Source organism: Acyrthosiphon pisum, chromosome A2, assembly GCF_005508785.2.
Source record: "Acyrthosiphon pisum isolate AL4f chromosome A2, pea_aphid_22Mar2018_4r6ur, whole genome shotgun sequence".
NCBI classification, from domain to species: Eukaryota; Metazoa; Arthropoda; class Insecta; order Hemiptera; family Aphididae; genus Acyrthosiphon; species Acyrthosiphon pisum.
In genome coordinates, this window is record NC_042495.1 from 54204142 (window position 1) to 54221187 (window position 17046).

A 17046-nucleotide genomic window follows, 5' to 3' on the forward strand; every position below is an offset into this window, starting at 1 on the left:
ACCACGACCTAGGTACACTTAAGGTTACAACCATAGACATAATGTAATGTCTATGTATATTATCATTTATAACCACAGATATGTATAATATTATACAATAAATATCTGTGGTTATAACATACTATCACTGTCGGCATTTCCAAATAAAATAAAAAACATAATTACCTGTCTATATCTCAACTCATGATTGGCGATTGCTACATTGTAGAACTCAAATTTTACATTAAACCGTTAACGAGTACCGGCACATTTTAGGTGTAGGAAAATCAAAAAGTATCAGGACTCAGGTGGCGTTTGCCGTTTAGAATCAATCTTTTGTTCAAGTTGAATATTGTTTCGTGACAGTGTATCAAGTTCGCTGTTGCACTTTGTTTTGTATTATTCTAGGGACAAAGCGTGTTTGAACATTATCGAAATGTTGCCTTAGCAACAGTTATGTCCTATTTGCCTAAACATTGATCAAACTATTTATTATTTTTTTTACTTCTCTCCCGCAAGTGATAATATCGTGTTCTGTGTATCCAGTAAAATGTTCAAAAATACATTTCAAAGTGGTTTCCTATCTATACTCTATAGCATTGGCAGCAAGCCCTTACAGCTCTGGGATAAGACTGTTAGAAATGGACATATCAAACGCATTACTGACAATGATATCCAATCGTTGGTGTTGGACATTGTAGGAACGAACATCAGTACAACATACATTACATGTCCGGCCGAAAAAACCAAAACTCTAGGTATCAAATTACCATATTTAATTATGATCGTCAAAAATATGAAGAAATATTTTACTTTTGAAGTGCAGGTGGGATATAAAATTAAAATTGTATTATATTTCTACTTACCTATATAGGTATTATATTTTATTCTTATATAGATTCTTGATGATAAGAACATTAGACGCAGATTTCGAGCCAGTAATTATCAATCAACAACTCGAGTTAAACCATTTATTTGTACAATGCCCATGCGTCTGGACGAAGGTTGGAACCAGATACAATTTAATCTAGCAGATTTCACAAGACGTGCTTACGGAACCGGATATGTAGAAACATTGAGGGTACAGTTGCATGCCAATTGCAGAGTCAGACGAGTTTATTTTAGTGATAGATTATATTCTGAAGACGAATTACCCGCAGAATTTAAATTATTTTTACCTGTTCAAAGTAAAGTAAGTTCATTTTAACATTGATGGTATATAAAGACCAAGTCAGGATTTAACATTAAAATAAAGTTTTAAAAATAAATAATTTGTATTAAAAAAAAAATAATAATAATTAAAAATAAATATGTAATTTAAAAAAACTCGTGACTTCTTTTTGCAAACTAAATTGAAACCAAAAAGTTTTTTTTGCTTATAATTAATATTCAATTAATCATGTAGATATTTTCTGCTGATCAATGTTTTTTACTACTAGTAATAATTACACAGTAATAATTCTATGAAACTAATTGACAATATATTATTAATTGCATATTAGTAATGGATAATTTTTTAAAAATACAACTATTTATTGTGAAGTGACAAAGAGTAACAAAGAAAATGAAAAAATAAAAATTGCTCAGTGATCAGGGGACAGGCATGCAAAAGACACCAGAAACTATTTTATTATCTGTTAAATGCAAAAAAAAAAAATTAATAAAAATTATAACATAAATATTGTCAATGTCAAACTCTCAAAAATTGAGAGAACGACTGGGAAAACAGGTTAAGGTACACCTTTCAGACACCAAAAATTAATACGTTTCACTTTGGGTAAATTATATTTTTAAAATAATACCTTGTTTGTGAACCAATATGTTTAGGTACACACTTTTTTCTATTTTACTTTTTAGAGTCAGCGGTAGGCAGGAAAGATACTTTTAAATTGAAAACAGTTTATTTAATTTAATATCTTTGCCAATGCCTGCACACACGTAATAATTGATAGCGAATATAAATAACAACCGACCTACTGGACGGTATTATGCGGGCTTATCGTTATAATTCTAGGCATTTCTAGACAATATCGACCAAAAATTATTACAGAATAAACTTACACGTCATATTAATGTTTGTTTACTTTGCACAAACTTACAAGTTATTTTAATGTCATCATTAATACCTATGACTGACTAAAGCCTTCTTAACTTGTTATTTAACTTAACCTAACAGACTATATGACATGACATCTTTAAATGTAAGAATATTGGTTAAAGACAACATACATAGTACAAAACAATATATAAAGCAGTGTCCAATACACTAGAATAAAGTGAATATATTTACTGAAAATAACTTTGTGAAATAATAATGTATTACTTATATACTTTTTAATTATAATTAATCTGTTTACTTTTTAATTTTTGAAAATATTATTTAACCATACAAAATAAATAATAGAAAAAAAAAATTTAGATTTGACATTAATTAACAAAATTAGCTTATTGATACCTTTCAATAAGTAAATGAACATAAATAATGAAGTTATTTAATTTTCAGACATTTCAGTAGTTTCTTCCCCAGGTTCGCTCTCTGTTTTTTCCTCTTCACTATTTTCTTTTACTTGGTCATTTTCCTCTTGTTTCTTAACTTTAGGCGAAGAACTTTTTTCAACATCACCTTAAAAACAATAAATGATTATTTCATTAATTTGTTTCTTTAATAATATTTAATAGTAATATATTATTTATTTATTGAAAGTTTAAATATTAATACAATATATATAAAAATAAAAATTTAATTTCTTATGATATTCCTTGTAAAATTATTATTTATAAAATATTTTTATGTTGAATGTTTACCATTTTCACCTTCTGCTGTTCTTTTTTCAGGTCGACCACAGACAGAGAGTAGATTGAACTTGCAGAAGCGAGCATAATCTCTAACCACTGACAAACAACAAACAGACTTCACCACCTCAACAATAATAGTCATTTTAGCTCCACCAGATAAATCCACAGTATGCGGTCCAAAACTAACCACTTGGTTGGCCAATTCTTCGATAACTTTATCACGCGGCACTGAATTGTTATATCTGTGACTATAATAACACATTATTCAATTTATATAAATTAATATTATTATTTAAACCATATTATTTAAGGTTTTTGTGGGAAAATTTGATTTAAATATAAATATATTTTTTACTTGAACATAATTGCAAATGTTGTTGGTTCTGTAGAAAAATACTTAGGCAATATAATGGTACAGGCTGATGTTATGGATGTTATATTGGCCTATAAACACAAGTAAAGAAACAATGTTTTATTATACTATAACAACATATTATCTTGGTTTTATATTACTTTGCAAGTAACCAAAATTGGAAGCATACGCAAAAGAAATTTTGTCTTCTGCACTTTGGTTCTTTCAATGTCTTCGAGTATTTTATACATAAGCTCACACGGATCTTCAACCTAACATTAAATTTGCAATTATTTGAAAAACATTAATTCAATATTGGTTTAATTGTTTAATTTAATAAATTACTTACTGTGGTGCTGATAAAAAGACAGTTTCCAACACCTGTAGCTGATGGAGTGAATTTTTTCCAATCAGCATTATCTTTTCTGGACAAGCTTTCCAATTCAGTGTCTAATGAGTCCATGATTTCTGCAGATTCCTCTACAGTACTAATAGTCTCTTCAGATGGTTTCTAAATCAAAGTCAATTTAAGAAGTTTCATGATTTTTATCAAAAATAATACATACTGGTTAGTGGTTACTAACTCATTGGTAGAATAAACTATATAAAAAATTAAGCACACAAAAATAATTAGGCCGTTCTTAAAAAAATTATTTATATAAGTTTAATTAGACTTTTTGACCAGCATAAGGATTATGAAGTTATGAATTTGTTTATATAATATACATTTCAGAGATTACTCAATGAAAACAAACTAATACGTTGTAAATCTTTAACACATTGACTGCCATGTGACTACCGGCAGTCACCTGTCATTCTCAAATTATACAATTTTGTAACTACTGGCGACTGTAAATTAACATGTTTTAAAATTATTAACTTTTTAATGGCGCTTCAATAATGTATTAAAAACAAAGCAGTGAGATTGTGGGAATAATTACAATTTTTTGAGGTAATAAACATATTATATTATATTTTTTCAAATAAAATAGTATGTACAAATTAGGAATAACATGGAAAAATATGTATGATGTGTGGATAAATACATGTCGTGTAACATGGCAGTTAAGTGTCAATTTGTTAAGACAAAAATAAGGGGATATAAACGGGTCTTTTCTTGGAAGCGAAGAGTATATATTGACATCATCTAGGTGCATGTCTATCGTCTATGCATTATAAGACTTTTAGAGCAGAGAATTGCTTAAATCAACCATACATTAAAAAAAAAATTTTAATAACTGTTTACTTAAAGCATATTTTATTGTGTTTATTTATTTGACGCCTGAAGGCAATTGAGTATGCAAAGAAACACTTATGGTATAATCAACTAAAGATTATATTATAATATGACAAATATAGTTGTGAATATAATGAAAAAATGTAAGTTTTTTAATAAAAAAATAACCAAATAAAATTATTAACACATTTCAAAAGTTTAAACTTAAATGCCAATGTTTAGACTCACAATCAAAGTTGAAATCAAAATCAATTAGATTGTTACGCGGCTGAAGCATTTGACTTATAGGTTCATTATAATTAAGATTCAAAGTGGAATTCGACAAGGTAAAAAAGTGGTTATTCACCAACCTATGTTTGCAAGTATCTGTGGACAGTATATGTTATTTATAAAGACTTTAAAGATGAAGGACACAAAACTTATGTCAAAAAGAAAATGTGTAGACCTAATGTCATACCTAGTTCTTTTTTCGGGCAATCTATCCCAAACTTATAAAATAAATATCTTAAGAAATAAGACTGCACATTATCTATATGGTGTATATGGTTAAGTTGAGATAGAATTCAAATTATGGACCGGTACTGTGGATTTAAGTGTACTTGATATCAGTATAAGGTAAGTATTAAGCCATTGGATATTTTTAAAATAATAGCAAAGACGTCTAACAAACCCTAACATCCAGCAGACAAAATTATATCCAAATATTTAATGGAGGAAACCATTTCAATATTATGATTGTCAATCGAGTAATTATACATAAATGGATTTTTACATCTAGTGAAGGTTAGGTTAGGTAAGTTTAGAGCACATTTTTATCTACTTATATTTTTAAAAGTTTATTTTCACACCATTTACATAATTGTTGACAAAAATCCCATCTTAATTTCAGTATTATTTTTTAATACAAAATTAAAATATCAACAATTCAAAAATTGATTTGGATTTTTTGTTAAGAATGAATAGAATATAACTTGGAAAAAAGCAACAAAAAATTATTTATACATGAATAAGCAAAGCCAAATTTAATTTATATTTTCAAGGAATTAATAATATAACATAATTAACATAATAATATGGTTAAATATGATGCATGTATTGTTTCAATTATTAAATTGGGATTAAATCTATAAAAATATTAACAAAGTACAACACAATATGTTTATATTTTTAAATAACATTCAATTTGTTTACATATTTTTTTTGAATTATCAATTTTTACTGAATTTAATAAGCTGAAATCTAAATTTTCAATACAATTACATAAATTTTCACAAGTTGTATAATATAATCGGTTTTCTTCACATAATTTTTCTGCCAATTCGTATTGATGGTTGTCCATTAACTTTTCATTAACTACCACCAACAAAGGTTTACCATAGTCTAATGCTTGCATTATGGAACCAGCTCCTCCGTGACTTATTACTAGATCGCTATTTATCATATCAGTCCCAATATCCGGCTTAAATGTATAACTTGAGATTTCCATTACATCAGAAGGTTCAAGAGTAAATGTACCGTTTCCCACTTGAAGAGTCATTGATGTATAGCCATTACGTTTTAGAGCTTCAAGGGTACGACGGTCAGTGACAGAATCAATTAGTTTATTAAATTTAGTGGTACCGACAGTGACAAATACTGATTTAGTAGACATTTTGTTATTTTCAGATGGTAAATAAAATGTCACAAAGTAATAAGCAATCGATTCAGTATAGAAAAAGGACTTTTTGCATATTTAAAATAACACATACACAAAAGTTGTATATTAGGTAATATTGTATTGTATAAGGTTTTATTGAGGCATCGTTACTACATTAGTTTAAAAATAATTATGAATTTACTTGTAAAGTAAAATATAAACTGAATTTATCATGCTATTTAGTATTTAGCACGATTAAAAAAGATTTAAGATATACATATTTATCAACGACCCTATGTACATATACAACAAAAGTGGTGCGCTCAAACGTTGATTTTTAACAGCTGATCAACTATGTGAGAATAACTACTAGCGCTCCAATACATAATATTGTATATCTATATTGATATATTTTGTAATACCAAGAGAAATCACTATAATGCAAAAGCGCTAACTGTTATTCTTGCTATGACAAGATCGTTAATTTTAAGCACACCAAAAAATAAGTTTCGTTGAGTAACCTGACACCTGTATATCTTTAATCGTTGTATTTAGTATCAACTAAAAGTGATAATATCTCATTGGTTAACGATGGTTCGCAAAGTGTTAGAAATTATTGACTATTGAGGGTACTTAGTCATAAAATACAAGATTGAAATTACATATTAAACTGAAATCTGAATTAAATTCAGTTTAATAATAAAAATATTTTGGTATTCGTTGATATATCTTTTCTGATAATAAAATGATATAATTTAAATCCCTATATAATATTACTAACAGAATTATAGATTATCAATAATTTAGTAACAGAAGAGTACATTGTACACCACATAGTAAATATTCTATTGACCGATTACAATATAATCATAAATATAGCTAATGTGTAAATATAATAATATCATAGACCATAATAAACATAATATTATAATATTAAGGTCTATGAAAAATATTTGCGGTGGATGAAAATATATTTATATAATAAGACAAGTATGGATAATCTGTATATAATTCGTGTTTTTTTATGTTGTTACCCAGACAGCATTTTGTAATGATAATATTATAATAACGTTATACTAATATTATTCGTTATTATAATGTTATAATAATATTATTAAACAAAAAATTGCTGTCTGGGTAATGACGTGTTGTTTGAGAGCTTAAATAGTAAGCAATAAAAGTGTTATTTTGCCATGCCATAGCGCAGGGATGGCGAACCTATGTCACGCGTGTCACGGAGTGACACACTTGCATTATTTCAATGACACGCCAATTTCAAACATAATTCATAATTTTTACTTCACTTTCCAAAAAAATAATTGATAATTTCCTAAGCTCCTAAACGATTAGATTAGATTATCAATAAATTCGTTTTTCGCGTTTACGTATAAACATAGGTACAACAGAACAGTCAACAGATAACAGATAGTTTCGGATGCCTTACATGACGACTAAAAAAAAAAGGTCTGCAAAGTTTCTGACACGCGAGGCAAATAAAATCAAACCAAACATTTTGATTTGACACGCAGTTATCAAAAGGTTCGCCATCCCTGCCATAGCGGCTGGCGCGGAGGGAAAAAAATGTTTAAAATACATTTTAAGAGGACACCACACGGATATTTGTTGTCTCTGTCTTACCAAGTATACATGTATACATGTATATAGCAAATTTAAGCTCAGCAGATAACGTTTAAAAATGTGAATCGACCAAATAGTACCATGAAACTTGGTCAGAACAATATCTATGTTTGTATGTAGGTTTTTTTAACGATAATCCAGTTTTTAAGTGAGTTTTGAGAATTTTTAATTTACACTATATTATATACCAGGGCCAAACGGTCGATCTTGGACGATTTCTAAGTCGATCTCCTTGTTAGAATTTATAAATTATTCTTATGCATTTGACATTTGTCATTTAGTAGATTCACTTATTAAATACATATATTTCGGATTAACCTGTTACTGTGAAATGGCATTTTCTCACATGGAATTTATAAAAGCTGAGTAGGTTAGGTTTAGACTTAAGCACGGAGTCTTCATTTTGGCCATGATATATGCAACGACACGCTTTTAAATCAACAGTAAAATGTTAATACATTTTAAAATTATTTAGAAATTTCATGTGAAACACTCATTTTAGATAACTTAACACTTTAATTGTATTATTTATATAAGTATGTCTATTATTAATATTAAATATTTTTTTTTACATTAGTCGATCCTAAAAGAAAAAATATACCTTCAGTAGATCTTAATCAAAAAAAGTTTGGCCACCCCTGTTATATACCTACGCATATCTCACTAAAAAATTGAACGATCGTAAAAAACCCAAATACAAACACAGATAATGTACTTACCATCAAGTTTCATAATATATCGATTCACTCCAATTTTAAACTAACGGAGCTAAATGCGTTCTCCTGAGCGTAAATTTTTCTGTTACGCACTTATAAGACGAAGACAACAAAAAAATATGGCCGTGTAGCGTCCTCTAAAGAAAAATTTAAATATGGCGTAGGTATCCTCAAAACTACTAGTTCTGTAAATTGTTAAATGTTTTTGACAATTTCTCAGATTTTCTCAAAAACCAAATTAAAATAATATTCGACTTGAATTTTTAAATATTGTGCTTTTATTAATATTGTAATCAATGTATATCGTTTCAGCAAAAGCAAGGCAACAAAATAGTTGATCGTAAATTCAGTCGCGACATTTTTGTCAACAATATTTCAAACGTACGTAAGGTAAACAGTAAAGACGAGTACACGGCCGATAATTCTGCACGCCTAGGGCACTAACTATCGTGTAAAACTAGACAAAGTTCCCAGAAAACATGCTTAAAAATTAAAAATTAAAATATAAAATATTTAAATATACCTATACCAGCGTCCAGCGCAGCAAGTAAAATAAACAAGGCTAAATTGTTTACTATTTATTAAAAACTATTATTATTATTATTTATTGTTATAAATACGTAATACTGTTATTTTGAAATAAAAAACCGATAACAATGTATTTGTTGGTAGGTATCTACAATCTACTACCTACCCACGATTAAGGATAGTATCTAAAATCGTGTACCTGAAAAATAATTTTTGTAAGACGTGTTTCACGGTGATATTCACAATTCTGTAGACTATAAATAATGTAACATCTTAAAAACGTGTCTCCAATAGTAAGAACAAATTTTTTTAGCCTTCCTTCCGGTTTTACATACTACATAGTACATTTTGTCACTATAATTGCATCAATGATTAAACCTCGATTAAAATTATTAATAGTAATTAGCAACTAGCATCTATAAAACTAGGTATAAGACCAGTTGATATAAAGACTCAGAAAACAACGTACTAACACCTAACCTACCTAACCTAACCTGGTGTAATACAATTCAACTATCTTACAATTTCATTATTAATTTTTTTTTATTTTTACTAACTAATTATAGATACATTACCAATTAGTACAATTAGTAATAAGTGAATAAAAATAGCATTCTATGATATGTTTAAAAATTAAAAACTTCTAAAATACACAACTATGAATTAAATTATTGTAGGTATACAAATAGGTGTGAATGTGTAATCAATGAATAAATAAATAAATATTATATGAGAAAACAAATTCCCGAATCTTTGCTCTTTTGGTAATTTTTAGATTAATTGTTATAAATTATAATGATGGTTATCAAAAATATCAGCATAAAATGTGAATTACGATATCTACAAATAGATTTTAATTCCACAAACTTACGTATTTTTCTTCGCTGTATTCTCTCAACAAATTTATCGCTTCCTTCTGACAGTCTTTTTCACCGTAATTGCAAGTGCATAAAAATCCTTTCATGTCTGGCAGAAGTTTAAAACGATTGTCCTTAAAATTGTACTTTTTTTTACCGTATGATTTGACCGGACGAGCTGCCATTATTTCAATAAAAATACTATTTTTTGTATACTATATAACTGGTTCAAACAACAAATATCGACAAATGTTTTAAATAACTTATAATATTGAGCTATTTTAAGTTTTGTAATTATAATATATAAATTATGTAGACTAACCTACACTTTTTTTAAAAATTGAATATATTAATTTTACAATATGCAAGTAATAGATATACAAATATATAAGACGTAAACACGTGCTAAACGCTGGAAACTTCAGCCTGAAATAATGAAAAGTGAAATACTGAAATGCCGAATTTATAAATTCATTCCGGCACGGCGGCACTATTGATAAATGATAATAAAGTGATTGGAGCTTATCAGTTATCAAGCGGTATTACCACTGAACACCGGACAGTATGCCCAACCCACGGACATATACCCAGAGACTTAGAACAACGTAATGCCCGTATTACAAAAACCGCGGAATTTGGACGGTAAAATCAAGTGGTTAGAAATTGGAAGCGTGAATGAAGTGTAATCTACTATTTACCCTTATTTAAACAACCAATTTAAAATCTCTGGATATACCTTGTACCTTAAATCGTGTGCCAAGTGACCCCATAGATTATAGAATGTAGATATTTGAGCACAGTCCTATCATAGAACAATATAGAAGCGAAACTATATCAGCTAATACCTAATTATCTACTTAAGCAACTGCTCCTTAGTCCTTTTGCCTCATTTGATGCACCACTGGCAAACAGATTATTATTAATAACTAGCTGATCCGTTGCACTTCATTGCCAGGCAACCAATAAGTAATATAATAATAGTTTCAAAACCCATGGCAACCATTTGGCATTTATAAACAAAAATGTCCATCGGAAATCTCAAAATCCCTGTTTGAGCCCCTCCCGGGGTTGGTCCTCTCCATTTTTTAAATTAGCCTATCTTCTGCCAAGAGGTCTAATCTTTCTCTATAAATAAAAATATCTAAAAAATATCTAAAAAATTAAATTTTGGGCTGTGTGTTTTTCTCAACATAAAATTGATAGTTTTCCTTTGTTAAAGGAATATTTAGAATCGATTGATGGTAATATTGAAGATTTTGATGAAATATATGGCGAAATTGAACAACATTTAAATGAAATACTATCGTCATTAGAAAAATATTTTCCAGAAAGTAAAGACATAGAATTTATCCAACGATATAATTGGGTTAAAAATCCGTTTTTAATCAACGATAAGCCCGAAGATTTATCTATAACGGAGTATGAAGAATTTATTGAAATGACCACCGATTCATCTTTAAAAACTTTATTTGATAAAATATCATTAACAGATTTTTGGTGCAGTAGCAGTATTACCAACGAATATCAGTCTCTGGCTAAAAAAGCTATCTTAGCACTTCTTCCTTTCGCAACAACATATCTATGTGAAACCGGATTTTCATCATATGCATCAATGAAAACCAAATATCGTAATAAATTGGATGCTGAAGCAGATATGCGTATTCAACTCTCGCCTATCAAATCAAATATAAAAATACTGGTCAATAAAAAAAGCCAACATCACGGATCACATTAATAAATAAATAAATTGCTAAAATTTTATGTTATTTTTTTCTAATTAAATTAATATTAATTGAATAATTTGTATATATTCGTATTTTACAGAAAATAAAAATAAAAAGCAAATCATTTACAATTGGCATCATTTTTTTTATGAATTTTAGTTGTCTCATATAGACATTTCTGATTTTTGGGGCTCCGTAATTTTTTTTAGGAATATAAGGGCTCCGCGAACAAAAAAGTTTGAGAACCGCTGCTCTAAATGAATAATATGTTATACATAGGTATTACCATGGCAACCATATACAACAAATTAATATATAAATGGTAATATGGACACGCACAAACAAACGGAAATCTCAAAATAATATACGAATGGTTGTCATGGTAACACACAGACTCTATATGACTCTATATATCAACTCTATATGACTCAAACTTTGTTCAATTCGCTATTTAATATTCAGTGTATGGTGTTTAAAATTAATCTTAACTTTTCCGTTGCCCGGAATAAAAATTCTGATTCGCAGCAGTATATTATCAGGTAGGCAATCTACCTGCGGTAGATCGCGGACCCCTAGGTTGTACGTAAGTGTATGATTTAACTCTAAACTTTAGAGTCTAAAGTACCAAAGTTATATTATAGTTGGTCGTATTCTACATTTCTACCTATGGTAGATTAATATAATCAATAGCTGATCCCGTGCACTTCGTTTCCCGGCAACCAATAATTATTATTATAATAGCTTCAAAAGCCATAGCAACTATTTATAAACAAAAATTTCAAAATCTCAAAATTACTGTTTGAGCACCTCCCAGGGTTGGTCCTCTCCCTTTTTAAATTATCCTTTCTTCTTTATATACAAAACATTCCTTCCGAAATTTCAAAATAATATATAATTGGTTGCCATTATAATATATGGACACACAAACCGACGGAAATTTCCAAATAATAAATAATTGGTTGCCATGGTAATATGGAGACACACAGACGGAAATCTCAAAATAATATATGAATGGTTGCCATGGTAATATGGACACACACACCGACGAAAATCTCAAAATAATATATGAATGGTTGCCATGGTAATATGGACACACACACACACCCACATACATTAATTTTTATATATATAGACTGACAAAAAATAATAATACAAATCAACAAAGGCCATATCGCCAGGTGTTCACTTAAAAGGCCATAATTCCGGAACCACTTATCGCACAGCGTACAAACTTCACAGAAACCACCTATACATATCAATCTTAATATGCCGTAAAATTTTTATCGAAATCGGTTCGGTGGATCTTGAGTTATAAAATTTATTCAAAATGTACAATCATTTTTATGTATATAGATATATATATATTTAGATATACATATATTAATATCTATAATACCTATAGCTACCTATCTATTATAGTAGCTACCTATTCTGAGTAGCTCTATAATAAATTCCATAATATATTCCATATCATCTATTTTTTTTTGTCTAACGCTTCATAAAGTTAGAAAAGTGTGAAATTTCCTCCTGACAACCCATATTATCTCTAAATCCAAATTATTTTAAACTAAGGTCACTTTTATATACAATAAATCTCTGTAATTATTTAATGTAACTATTAGTACCAAACTATTCAATATTCATGACAATGATGTGTAAGCTTCCTCACCACCTTTGCTCGTTAAACGAATAAACATTACATCGTCCATCATGTATGTTGTTTAAACGCAAGAGGTATTACACATGGCGCGTTTTTTTTAATGTGGTGTCCCCAATAGGCATAGTCCACATTCTAAAAGAGTCTTTCTTGGACAACATCAATGATTTTATATTTAAATATATGCTTGTCTGTGAAATATTAAGCACCTAATAGGAAATATCTAGCCGCTATAATGGAAAATGTCATAGAATGTATGGGAAATGTATGAAATATGTGAACCGCACGTCGTTAGCGAACCACACTTCGTCAGCGCATCGCAAGTCGTCATCGAACCACACGTCGTTAAGGCACCACACGTCGTCAGCGAACCGAACGTCCTCAGCGCAACGGCACGTCGTCAGCGAACCACCAGTTACGCAGCGAACCGTATGTTGTTACTTGTTAGCGAACCGCACATCGTCGACTGCAGCGCACCGCACGTCGTCAGCGAAACGTACGTATGTCAGCAACGTGCACGTTTTAAACAAACCGCAAGTACGTCAGCGAACGAAGTACGGTTCGCTGCGTAACTGGTGGTTCGCTGACGTACTTGCGGTTTGTTTAAAACCGGCGCAACTAGGGGGGGTGCTTTGGGTCCTTAGCACCCCCTAAGTCAAAATTAACACCCCCTAAAAAATCTTTAGGTGTTAGGTCCTATTGAGTCACAAAAAAAACTTGGAGCTTAAGCACCCCTTAGTTCAAATGTCTAGTTGCGCCAATGCGTACTTCGTTAAAGAACCGCACGTCAAGACCTCAGGGACGTGGTGGTTATGGTAGCAATAATTAATCTTGACCGCTATGATGCCATCGGCACAACCTCAATCTTTTTCAGAAATTGTCAAGTCTTGTACTGGAAAAAGTTTTTGTCGGAAAATATCGAAGATTTTATGGGAAATTTAAGCTTTTCTATGAAATATTAAACCTTAAATGAAAAATATTATTTAACAAAATAGTTGGAGAATATCAAAGTGGTTTTAGAAAAGGTAAATCAATATTGGACCACATAATTGATTACAATCTATCAGAAATAACAACAGCGACATGCTTGAAGAAATCAACGATCGAATAGCATGCGGAAATCGGTGCAACTATACCAAAATAAAAATTACTGTTACATAACTCAAATACACTATTGTATCATAGCTATATACGACCAATAAAATACGCGAGCGGAACATGGTCACTGGCCAAAGGAAATAGAAAATAGCTTATGAACTACAAATATATACGGAGAAATAATATATACGGTCCAAAATTTAACGCAGAATTGCAAACCTTATGAAGAAAAAATCAGGGCTTGAAACCGATTGAAATAATTTCGGTTTCGATTATATTTGTATACAGGTTTTAAAATTTTACGATTTCGGTTTCAACTTAACAATGCCGGTGTTAAGAATTTTCAGTTTTGGTTTCGGTTTTGTATACCGGTTTCTAAAGTATTTTCAGGGGGCTATGTCGTCTATACAATTATCATTCTTTGTTCCGCATTGTCAATTGTCATATATAGTATTTGCTAGTAACTTTAATTCATGTCATTACTATTTATAAAGCAACTAATAATTTTGCGAATAATGAAATGTTTATCAGCAAAATTAATTATGATCTCTATTTTATTATGATTATTAATTATGCGTATTAATGGAATTTACGTATTTAAAAACACGTCAGTTAAAAAAAAAATAACGGTTTCCAATTTTTTCAGATTTCGGTTTTGAATTTAATACCGGTTTCCAATTTTTTACGGTTTCGATTTTGAATTTAATACCGGTATCCAATTTATTTCGGTTTCAGTTTTAAATTATAATACCGGTATCCAATTTTTTCCGGTTTCAGTTTCGACTTTAATACCGGTATCCAATTTTTTTCGATTTCGTTTTTGATTACGGTTTCGGTTTCGGTTTTAAAACGGTTTATAACGGTTTCTGAAATCGGTTTTGAAAACGGTTTCAAGCCCTGGAAAAAATCAAGAACTTAAGAGTTACATAATAGACCAAATATTATATTATATATTATAAAAAGCAAATAACTAGAATGGTTCGGTCAATGGTCATGTCTGGAGAGACTGGGAGAGGATGGAGGACAAGTAGTAAAAGAATTTCCAGTTAATTAAATAAATAAAAAAACGCCCATTAGAAAGACCAAGTGGGTGAATTTTATAGGACAAAATATAAAAAAAAAAAAATAAAGAGTCAACTTATGACGACATATATCATATATGATAGAGAGAAATGGAGAGGTTTTGTTATGGCAGCAATGACAGTTAATGGGCCGCTAAGCTGAAGAAGAAGAAGAGGAAGAAGAATGGAAAATATAAAGCGTCTATTCTCTAATGAGTAATGAGAAAAATGTTATAATATGAGAAATGCCAAATATTTTAAGGGAAATTAATGCTTTTCTGGGAAATATCAAGCACTTAATTGAAAAGATCTAGCCTTCCAATAAGAAATGTTACGGAATATAAATGATAAATAAACAACATTATTAAATAAAATATTATAAGAATTTTACATGATACGAATAATACGAAGATAATGCGCCGCTAACAATTTTCATATTATACAACTACAACACCGAAATTCTCAAGTCACTGAATTATCATCAGGATTTCTGGGCTTTTTTATTAACAATGTTTTTAGTTAAAATAATGTCCATATCTATATATATAAAAATGAATGTATGTGTGTCAGTGTGTGTGTCCATGTTACCATGGTTACCATGAGTGTTGAAGCTATTATAATCATAATTCATAATTATAGGTCTTTAATGGGCAACGAAGTGCATGGGATCAGATATATATTATATATATAGATTATACCTCTTTTCAGAAGATAGGCTAATTTAAAAAGGGAGAGGACCAACCTCGGGAGGTGCTCAAACAAAAATTTTGAGATTTCCGATGGAAATTTTTGTTTATAAATTGTTGCCATGGGTCTTGAAGCTATTATAATAATAATTATTGGTTGCCGGGAAACGATGTGCACGGAATCAGCTAGTTGAAAATAAAATGAACCATTAATTCTTCACAAATTAAATAATAATAAAGAAAGTTAAAATAATTTCAACTAAGAAATATAAAATTAAAAACAGCAATCGGAAAAATTTAAATATAATTCGTGGAAGTAAAAACTGGTATAGGTACTTAATTTAAACTATATAATATATAGTTTATAAGTTTTATGAACAAAATTTAAACAATATAAATATTAATAATAAATAAACAGTGAAAATAGGTTGGTTTCTATTATATCAATTAAAAGAAAATTAATAACAGACATTTCATTTGGCCAACATAGTACCTATTTTATTTTATAATATAACATAAGAATGAAATGTTAATAAACGTTTTAAATTATGTTTGTGGCCAACACTCAATAAAAATAATTTATTATGTGTGGGTACCTACTTATATATTATAGCCAAGGTCGTCCTTAGTCATAGGGTAATTACGAATTCTTGACTCGTAAAATTATAGATTAATTTAGTTAGGGTGTCTTTATTGTAACTGTTATTTTATTATTGAAATACATTAAACATGTGAAAATTTAAGTTAATTATTTTGTATGCCCACTGGCTACCAGGACTACATATTATTATATATGTTATACACACAATATCAGTGGCGTATTTAGGTTTTTGTCTTTGGGGGGGGGGGGGGGGGTTACCAGTATCCATGGTTTTAAAGTAAGGGGTCTTAAGTTAAGTCTCCGGAAACTTTTACATATTATAAACATCTGTGGGACCTCCCCCCCTCGTAAATACCTACGCTACTGCACACAATGACATTTTAAAATGGTAAAATTGCATGTATTAAAATATACATAATAAATTGTATTATCTATTTATTCTATAATACATTAAATACCTATTCTATGTAATACAGTTTT

The 17046-nt window shown here is 29.5% G+C and overlaps 3 protein-coding genes across 4 annotated transcripts; 1 reads left to right on the plus strand and 2 right to left on the minus strand.

Annotated features, from left to right (window-relative positions):
• The first annotated feature begins 169 nt into the window (after positions 1–169).
• On the plus strand, positions 170–3140 carry LOC100160357 (transcription factor IIB-like). The gene is given in 3 exon segments (NM_001161964.2): positions 170–805; positions 878–1171; positions 2815–3140. Coding segments are annotated over 3 exon segments (597 nt in total). The 5' UTR covers positions 170–529; the 3' UTR covers positions 2842–3140.
• Positions 2225–10203, minus strand: LOC100162390 (THUMP domain-containing protein 1 homolog). Of its 2 annotated transcripts, XM_016804948.2 has the most exons (7): positions 10062–10203; positions 9754–9962; positions 3477–3638; positions 3289–3399; positions 3131–3219; positions 2785–3023; positions 2225–2602 (listed from the first exon to the last, which is right to left on the minus strand). In XM_016804948.2, the coding sequence occupies exons 2-7, from the start codon at positions 9922–9924 to the stop codon at positions 2472–2474; spliced, it is 903 nt and encodes a 300-aa protein (XP_016660437.1). In that variant the 5' UTR covers positions 9925–9962; positions 10062–10203; the 3' UTR covers positions 2225–2471.
• On the minus strand, positions 5360–6259 carry LOC100573207 (UDP-N-acetylglucosamine transferase subunit ALG13 homolog). The gene has a single exon (XM_016804959.2). The coding sequence runs from the start codon at positions 6013–6015 to the stop codon at positions 5524–5526; it is 492 nt and encodes a 163-aa protein (XP_016660448.1). The 5' UTR covers positions 6016–6259; the 3' UTR covers positions 5360–5523.
• Positions 10204–17046: the final 6843 nt, after the last annotated feature.